Here is a 9,248-nt window from a genome sequence, read left to right as displayed (position 1 = left end):
GATTTATAAGCTTTTGTACCCGTGGGGACCACAATTTAGGTCCCCACCGTGACACGAGTCCCCATGAGTCTGTGTGTAGTCAGGTTTAAGTCCCCACCAGGATATATAAACCAGTACACACACACACACACACACACACACACACACACACACACACAGAGAGAGAATGACAAATTGACAATATTTAAATGTTTATGAAATATATATGTATCATATTAAATTTCAAACATTAAGTTGTTCTTTTTTTAAAAAGTAAAAAAAGGGCTATGGCAGTACCATGGTAAAGTGATGGCATCAGTTCAGTAATACCACGGTACTATACACAGCACGGCTTTTACCAGATGCATATAAGTTACCACAGTATTTGCGTTACTCCGACGAAATTTAAACACATATTTTTGTTAGAGACAAAATAAACATGCACATCAGTGTCATTAATATAACACGCTTGCTTTAATTAAACGCTAAAGGGTCGTTTTGATCGTTGGATCACTCACGCGAGATCCGTGTTCTCGATCACAAACTTCACATTCTCGTCCGTCAGCTCCGTGATTTTCACTGTGGGCTGGTTGGCATACGGCATAGCGAAATTAGGCTCAAGATTAAGACGCTAATAAATAAAATAACTGTATGTGCGGTCTGTTGCTCGTAAGCTCCAGCATCGAGCGCCTCTTCCGCACAATAACAAACGACAGAAGCTCATTGGTCACTAGCTGCCCACATTCCGTTAGCATCCGGTTCACTGTAGCACCATTTCCGGTTAAAAATAAAGGTCTTGAGAAGTCTTCTTGCGTCAAACTAGATTAAACGTCATATTTTGAGGGTCTTTTTAAGGACTTGTAACGAAATGCATTGTTAGCGCTCACTAATTAAGTCATTATGGTATTATCTCAAAATAGCATGTTCACTAAGTTATGGGTACTACTGTAAACCGTAATATTTATTAATGAGATATAATATTTAATATGAGAATTCACTCTGCAGCAACAAAAATAACAGACTAAGACACTTCAGTAAATAGGCTACCCTTTATTTTCTTTTAATGAGGGACTCGCCAGTGAGTCTGGCACAAACCGTATGAACATAGGACTCTCGAATACAATTTACATTTATATTCGTTCTTTTTACAAATGCAGAGAAATGCCGGAAAACGGGCTCCTTCTCTGCATCTATCGTAACACAAACACTTTCATTGTGATCACTTCAAATAGTTTAGTTGGTTTAGAGCGGGTGATTGAGGTATTAGACATTCATGCAGCGTGGCCGAGGGGTCACTCAGTGAGTAAAAGATGTGAAAAAAATGAAGGCCGGAGCATCAGAAGTAACTCATCGTCTCTGGTTCATCCCTGTTAGGTTCTTCAGCTGAGTGAGAAGAGAGCTTACTATTATAATTAAATAACTAAATAAACAAATAATAAATGAATACATTTTTAAACATTTTAACATTGGTTTCAGTGATTTTTTTTTTATGTTCTAAAATGAAACATCAAAATATTTAATTTAAAACATTAAATAAGTATTTACTAAATTAAAAGGGGAATTATTAATTTAAAATATTATTATTATATGATATTTGTTTTATATTATATTAATGCACATTTTATCATTATTCAAATCTATAATAATTATTAATATTTATAATTCATTTAAGATTATATAAAATACAAATGAACTATTTGCTAGACTTAAACATGTGTGAACAACTTTTTTCATATAATCACTGAAATACAGATCATTCATAATAGGTGACTTGGTATTAGTTACTAGGTACTAGCTGAAAATTGTATCATTTTAGCCTGGTTACCGTAATTGCGGCTCCCATGAGTCCTTGAACCACGGCTTCTCCTGTGGCTTGCACCTAGAACAAACATTATCCAGTATATTAGTAATAATACAATTTGGTTATTACATATCAGGAGGAAAAAAACAAAAATATGTATTTTTTGTATGCCTCTCATTAGCTATGGAAAGCAAGACCGCTTTAACCTGTTTAGCCGTGTTCGCCATGTTAACTACATCCTTTATGCGATTATCGAGGAAGGCCCATGTCTCTTCGAAGTCAGGAGACGAGTCCTGTACCATCACCAGCTCTGTGGTGTTATAGATCCCTGTCAGTGCCGCCCGCTTTGTGTACCAGTTGACCTAAGAAACACACAGAAGAAATACAGGTGGATGAGCAGACCAAAGCATAGAAGAAGGTAGCAAGTGGGATCAAAGAAGTCACTCACGTCCGTCGAGCGATCGCCTGCGTAGTACCAGATGTCATCCACCATCGTGGACAGGTGTTTCAGGCTGTCGGGGATGTTGTGGGGCAGTAGCAGGATGCTCATGGCCTGCAAAGCCAGAAGAGACAAAACACTGAGGGCATCCATCATTTCTTATAAATTATTGCTTATTAAAGATGGAAAATCTGAAGTTTTGAGAGGGGAGTTCGCATGAGGCAGAGGATACCTGAGGCCATGTGTCAATATAAGGAATCAACATCCGCAGTCTCATCTCCACTGCATCTCTCAGAAACTCAGCTGTTGTCTTTGATCTAATGCATAAAAAATAATCCATGTAGGTTTTAAATATAACAACAAAATGTATTATTTATCCACAATATATTAATGCATTATTATTATTTGTCCAATAATATAACATAATATAATCAATATTAATCCCTCTAATGTTAATTACAACAAAACAAGTGAACTCCGTTTTTAAACCAGTGATACTATCATTTATCAGAAATAATCATAAACAAATTCACAATAATATAATTTAATCATTTATAAAATTATAATATTAATCCAACCCATAACAATCCATCATTTTAATTACAAGTGAACTCAGTTTTTAAACAAGTGATAGTCATTTATCCAATATATATATAAATATACAGTGGGGAAAAAAAGTATTTAGTCAGCCACCAATTGTGCAAGTTCTCCCACTTAAAAAGATGAGAGAGGCCTGTAATTTTCATCATAGGTATACCTCAAATATGAGAGACAAAATGAGAAAAAAAATCCAGAAAATCACATTGTAGGATTTTTAAAGAATTAATTGGTAAATTCCTCTGTAAAATAAGTATTTGGTCCCCTACAAACAAGCAAGATTTCTGGCTCTCACAGCCCTGTAACTTCTTCTTTAAGAGGCTCCTCTGTCCTCCACTCGTTACCTGTATTAATGGCATCTGTTTGAACTCGTTATCAGTATAAAAGACATCTGTCCACAACCTCAAACTGTCACACTCCAAACTCCACCATGGCCAAGACCAAAGAGCTGTCAAAGGTATCTGTAGTACGCACGTTCACGAGAGTAGCATAAGCTTTGGTGAGAAGTGACGAATGCGGAAGCACAGAGGAGAGAGCAAAACACCGGTCACAAATTAAAAGTACAAAATGTAAAGGAAAATGTTGGAAGTAGGGCTGACAAGCTACACAATATAGCATTCAAAATCGCAGGCAATTCATTGCCGATTATGAACGAGATTTTGCGTAGCTTGTCAGTGATCTACGGCTCTGTCCAGTAAATGCCACTCCATCTGAACGCACGTACTGGAGATTTACTACTAATCACAGAACCGGCTTTACTGAGGAGAGGCGCATGAAAATCACATTCGATTATTTGCACAGCCCTAGTTGGAAGATTTCGATATAAGCCAAGAGGAGACTGGTTTTCCTTTGCTGTAAACAAAATTGGTTCTCTAGAGACTAGCATATTCTCACCTGAGCTTTTAGTTTTATTTTTGCGCCACAGCGGTGCGGCAATACCAGAAAAACAGAGAGTGCCACGGCAGAAGACTGGTGCTAAAGTACGGCTCTCCCATCAATACTGAAATCTGAAGGGTAAAAAATATAAGGTCACTATATATGTACAAGTACACTAGATATACACAACCGTTTAAATGTTTTCTATTTTTAATTTCTTATTGATTGATTATTGAAAACAGCTGCGCTGCTTAATATTTTAGTGGAAACTGTGATTTTTTTTTTTTCAGGATTATTTGATAAATAGAAAGTTCAAAAGAACAAAATTTATTTACAATGGAAATCTTTTGTAAAATTATCAATTAAATAATAAATTACCTTGCTGACCCCAAACTTTTGAATGGGGGTGTATTTAAATTGTTGTTGTAGTAATTTCAAATTGTGCAGAGTCTTTGAAACTCTACAAATGCTTGAAAAGTATATACAGAGGGCATCATGGTCTATGCAGATTCAGTTCAGTTTGTACCTGATTTCCTTCTAAATCAGCTAATGAGAGCTGCTCAGGTCGTATTCCCAGCAGCTGTACTCCATGCTTCAGTGAGGTAGTATTCAGCGCCTGTGAGCAGAAGATAAATCTTTTCATTACCAACCAATCCTGTCTGAACTCATGTAGGTAATTGTTTTTAGATTCAAAATCTAACCTGTTCGATCACTTGTTTCGCCATTCCAGAGCTTTCCAAACTGAACACCTGAAAAGACAGAAAGAGACAGAAAGAAAGATTCATATACAGTATGTTCTGTTCCAAAACCTAGTGAGCTGCCTACCTAGACAGTTTTTTTATTAATTGTATTGCCTCCTAGGATACCTTATTTTGGATCAATTTTAAGGTAACGCAGCATTTATCCTTCACAGAAAAAAATGAATCAAAGACAACAGATAAGGCAAGAAAAATGTCAGTTATTCATTCAATACTTAAAAGTATTGATATAAATAGTTCAGGTTAACTCAAAACAGATTATTTGCCCAATATTGCAATTTCAAGTAGTGTAGTACACAGGCTGCTTATAATTTATTTACATTTATGACTTACTTGCTAAAAATAATTTATTTTCATTCAAAACAGATTATTTACCCAATATTGCATTATTTGCTTAGCAACATGCTAACATCAAACGCTACTGAAATCGAGTGCATAGAGTTGCATATAATTTACTTAAAACTTTCCAAGAAGCTTAGGATGCTGCCTCAGAAGGCAGCTGTCTGTGTAGGGAGAAGGGAGCTTGCTAATTTGTGAACCTTCTGACTCTGAAAAAAAAAAAAAAAGGCCTTCTCACCTTTTTAGACCCAAGTAGATGAGCAAAAATGGGTAACAGGCTCCCATCACTGACAGACAAACACACACTGTCTGGTTTCACAATCTGCAAGCAGACATGAAACACACTCAATTTTGAGCCATTGCCAGTCAACAGAAAGCAGCGCTTCAAGCTCACATGTAAATCAACAGTTAACTTACACGGCGTAATGCGTTCACATAACTCTCAGTCCTCTGCTTGTCATTCAGTTCCCCGAAGCGAGGCCTCGTCCAGACCAGATGGGCCTGACAGGTGCAGCATGGCCGAAACGTTGCCACTTTGACATCATTTTGTACACTATAAGACAGATTGTCAAAAATATAATATTGTCTTCCTCGGAGACTCTTTAAGTTCTGTCTTGGTTAAAGTTGAGAACTTATCATGCCTAAACACTGCTCAAAATCACCTTACTTGTGCGTAAGGCTGTACCAGAGACTGTAGTCATCATGGGAGACGATTAAATTCAGCTCTTCTCCTTCTGACACATTCTTCTCTGCAGGCAGGAAGTAGACACTCTGCATCCAGTGATCCCTCCACTGCACATCACATGATGAAAAATAATCAAACATATTTATATATCAAGCCAAAGAAAGTTTATTTTCATTAAGGGTTCGTATTAGAGGAACCTCTTGCAAAGACATTCAGCCCAAAATGTTTATATTATTGTTCACTAATATTTTCATTTTTTTTAAATCATTATATTGAATAAAATTAAACCCTTTTTAGGAACATTATTTAATTAGATTTTATTTTGCATTGTGACACGATTAAAAAGTCAAGAAAGAACATTAATATTCATTAACTCTTTGTATTGCTAAAAATATCTTTTTTCATTTACAAAAATATGTTTTACTATAATGAAAATAAATGCATTGATGAAAAGTATTTATAAATCAATATTCTTGTCATTATATATGCAGGGAAAGCCTGATTTTATGTATTACAGTAAAAGATCTCATAAGAATTATTAATGACAATAATGAGATTTACAAACAATCTTCAAAACAATTCAAATACAAAATTAACATTTATAGATTTGGGTGGTGTGCTTTAATTTTCATGAAAATAATGTAAATAATGGGACTAAATATAAGCTTCTTTTCTATGCAAAACATAATTTCTTCATTTTTTACTTTGAATTATTTTGGGGTGAAAGATTACTTGGACATATTTTTGATATTCATACACAAATATTAGTGGCTAAGCACCAGTACATACAGGGTAAGTATGAGGATCTGAGTAGTTCCAACTGGGGGTCATAGTGCACACAATGCTGCCATCAGGGTCCATGTCGATGTCCCACCAGGATAAGACCACCTGTGCTCTCCCGCTGGTCTGTGCTTTGAACTGTGCCGTGTAGGACTGAGCAGCGCTACTAACCTGTTTGCTGAAATCCACCCTAGAGCGGAAGAATAGATGAGTTACACAGAAAAAAAAACGGACCCCATTTTAATCCAGACAGCTAAATTACATCCAGACTTGTACCTGAACATGGTGCAGATGGGCCCGAGGGGAGTGAAAGACTCTGGTGGCACCTGGCTAAGCTGGATATCACAGACAGAGGGCGCTCCTGCACACTTCACCACAGCAGGAGGGGGCAGCAGTTTGTTCCCATCCACCTCTATGGGTTGGAGCTGTGACAATTTCCACAGCATATCCGACTCCACCAGCTGGGCATAGACCGTGGCACGATGTGGCACAGCTTCACAATCTGCCTGTGCCAGTGAGAGCAACTCCATTAAACACTTAAAAGATGCAGCAAAAAGTTAAACTGCAATTTACAACTGTACGTACCTGGACGAGGTGCATGTGTGCATGTTCATAGCTGGGCAATGCTCCTTCACCGATCAGCTCTGTGTCAAACAGCTCCGTTACAAGGATGTTAGCTCGTTCTTGCATGTCTCCATCTACAGATACAAATACATTTATATTTGCAAGAATGCAATGCAAGGTGATACAGTTGATGGTGTTCATTACAATATTTACAATTTGGCACAAATTCAAGTTGATTTTGTCTGTCTATCTATCTATCTATCTATCTATCTGTCTATCTATCTATCTATCTATCCACTTATCTTAACCTTCACACATATATAATATGTATATAATTAAATATGTATAATAATATTATTTATTATTATTAATATATAAAATATTAAATAAAATGGAAATGGAAATGGAAAATATTACAATTATATGTATATAATTTGAATATTTTAAATTATCATTCATTTAATTAAAATATGTAACCTAACAAATTAAAATAATATATGTGTATATATATATATATAAATATATAAATACACATATATAATTAATATATATACACATACATATATTTTATTAATATATTGTCAATAAAATGTCATATTATTTAATATACAAACTATTAAAATAAAAAGTATATTATAAATCTTTAGACTATATGTATATAATTTTACTATTTTATAATATTCAAACATTCCATAAAAAAATATAATTTATAATATTGACTATGGTTGCCGCACAGTGATAGACACAGTAGGTAGTTATACAATATATGATCATATATTTTAAAATGGCTGGAAAACTGTACTGACCAATCAACAGTCAGGACTGTAATTATCAGTTGTATAATTACTACTATATGAAAGCAATGCATTGAACACATCTGATCTACCTGTATAATAAGCATATTGGTGGTTGTCTAACCTGGTCCAACTGTAACCTCTGTGGAGTGTTTGTTGATGACCTTGATTTTATCTGAGAAGCCGTTCCTCTCCACGATGCAAGTGGCAGCCTGTGCCATGGGTTTAAACACCTGAATGGGATTCATATATTTGATTCATTCAAATTTCTTCTTATTACTCCAAATTTAATACATGAGCATTAGTGAGCACCTCTATAGCATAGCAATAATCGGCTCCAGCCGTCACAGCCATCATGGAGAGCAAACCCGTCCCAGTGCCGATGTCCAGGACCACCACCTGTTCACCGCGTGCCTTTACTCTGCTCACCGCTGCTCGAATGCCCTGGTAGTATTTCTCATTCTTTATTACACAAAGCATAAAGATCAAAGCTTAGCAACATATCAGCTACTCCGTGTTTAAAACTGGGTGATTTTCAGTCCATATGCTTTGGAAAATATGACAACTAATCTTAAAGGGATAGTTCACCCAAGAATTAAACATTCTATCATCATTTAATCATTCCGATTTTCTTTTTTACATGAAACTTAAAATAGCTTATTTTGCAAATTGCCCTTCATCATAGGAGATAGACTTGTTTTAGAACCATTATTTTGGTTTCCAGCATTTCTATGCTATGTCGTGTATGAATGTGTCCAGCAACAATACTCACTCTGTCTTTATCATGGAGCATATCTGCATAGCCGGATCTGGGAAAGACACACCAACTATTATCATCAGGATATGCCCAGATAATTTACCCCCCGTCCCATGATAGGATATCACATGACTACAATTCGATTAAGTGTAATTGATAATCTAGCACTGTTACCACAACACAGTTTCCACGTGTACGAACAACAATAACAACAAGTCACTGTCAAGTATTTTCACCGCGTCATTTGATAAGTTTAATTTTTGAAAACAATATCATTGATGACTCCTACAGAACCAGGCACAGATCAGTTGTTGTCGACGCATGGTGATGTTACATGAGATGGTTTACACACCTCGCAATCTCCTGATGGTAATCATACTCCTCGCTTTCCTCAACCCAATCCAGCGCTCCGGTTGTTGGATTTGCACGACCGCAAAATGTCTTCATTGTCACTTCAGTTATAAGTAAACAATCTTATTTATGAATGCATTTTATATTATAATGCCTAGATCGTTCACAAATAGCAGATTAATCCAACATGATCTCTCCGGGCGCAGCCATGTTTTTTTCGTGAAGTCACGCCCCTAAGATCACGTGACCACTGAAGGTCGCTTCCCTTCAGCCTTTGCCAGTACATTTGTGTGTTATGCGTTGTGTTAATAATACAGAAACAGATCACAAACAAGTCAAAGTTAGGATGTTAATTCAAGGTAAGTGCTTGACTTGTTCTTGTTTTTGAAATGTTGGGCATCTTTTGAATGTAGGGGCAATATTTTGTGTTGTTGAACATAATTTAGCTCTCACTTATAGTGTCTGGTTCCTTCCTCGTGGATTTGTGAAAAGATTGTAAAAACATATCATAGTTGTACTTTATAAATT

At 36.0% G+C, this 9,248-nt stretch overlaps 3 protein-coding genes across 4 annotated transcripts in view; all 3 read right to left on the bottom strand.

The window, feature by feature from the left end:
- polr2c (RNA polymerase II subunit C) overlaps positions 1-753 on the bottom strand; it is a 9,342-nt gene extending 8,589 nt beyond the window's left edge. The window contains exon 1 of one of the 2 annotated variants that reach the window (XM_016277583.1): positions 498-753. In XM_016277583.1, coding sequence (XP_016133069.1) covers positions 498-583 — 86 coding nt within the window. In that variant the 5' untranslated portion in view covers positions 584-753. The remainder of the gene's footprint in view (positions 1-497) is intronic. The other variant, XM_016277581.1, reaches the window with a different exon arrangement.
- A 277-nt stretch (positions 754-1,030) lies between these two features.
- On the bottom strand, positions 1,031-2,559 carry LOC107589199 (ubiquinone biosynthesis protein COQ9, mitochondrial-like). The gene is made up of 5 exons (XM_016277564.1): positions 2,452-2,559; positions 2,229-2,333; positions 1,987-2,142; positions 1,805-1,858; positions 1,031-1,362 (listed from the first exon to the last, which is right to left on the bottom strand). The coding sequence occupies exons 1-5, from the start codon at positions 2,557-2,559 to the stop codon at positions 1,327-1,329; spliced, it is 459 nt and encodes a 152-aa protein (XP_016133050.1). The 3' UTR covers positions 1,031-1,326.
- A 1,165-nt stretch (positions 2,560-3,724) lies between these two features.
- Positions 3,725-9,041, bottom strand: LOC107589198 (protein arginine N-methyltransferase 7). Its single transcript, XM_016277563.1, has 13 exons — positions 8,722-9,041; positions 8,385-8,421; positions 7,925-8,074; positions 7,737-7,845; positions 6,840-6,952; positions 6,531-6,760; positions 6,264-6,444; positions 5,457-5,581; positions 5,207-5,342; positions 5,028-5,111; positions 4,394-4,441; positions 4,219-4,308; positions 3,725-3,823 (listed from the first exon to the last, which is right to left on the bottom strand). Exons 1-13 carry the CDS (start codon positions 8,814-8,816, stop codon positions 3,725-3,727), a joined length of 1,497 nt encoding a protein of 498 aa, XP_016133049.1. The 5' UTR covers positions 8,817-9,041.
- Between the last annotated feature and the right edge of the window lie 207 nt (positions 9,042-9,248).

The sequence above is a fragment of the Sinocyclocheilus grahami genome, unplaced genomic scaffold (assembly GCF_001515645.1).
Source record: "Sinocyclocheilus grahami isolate Dianchi unplaced genomic scaffold, SAMN03320097.WGS_v1.1 scaffold113.1, whole genome shotgun sequence".
NCBI classification, from domain to species: Eukaryota; Metazoa; Chordata; class Actinopteri; order Cypriniformes; family Cyprinidae; genus Sinocyclocheilus; species Sinocyclocheilus grahami.
Note: the sequence above shows the minus strand (reverse complement) of the source record. Positions and strands in the feature narration are given on the sequence as shown.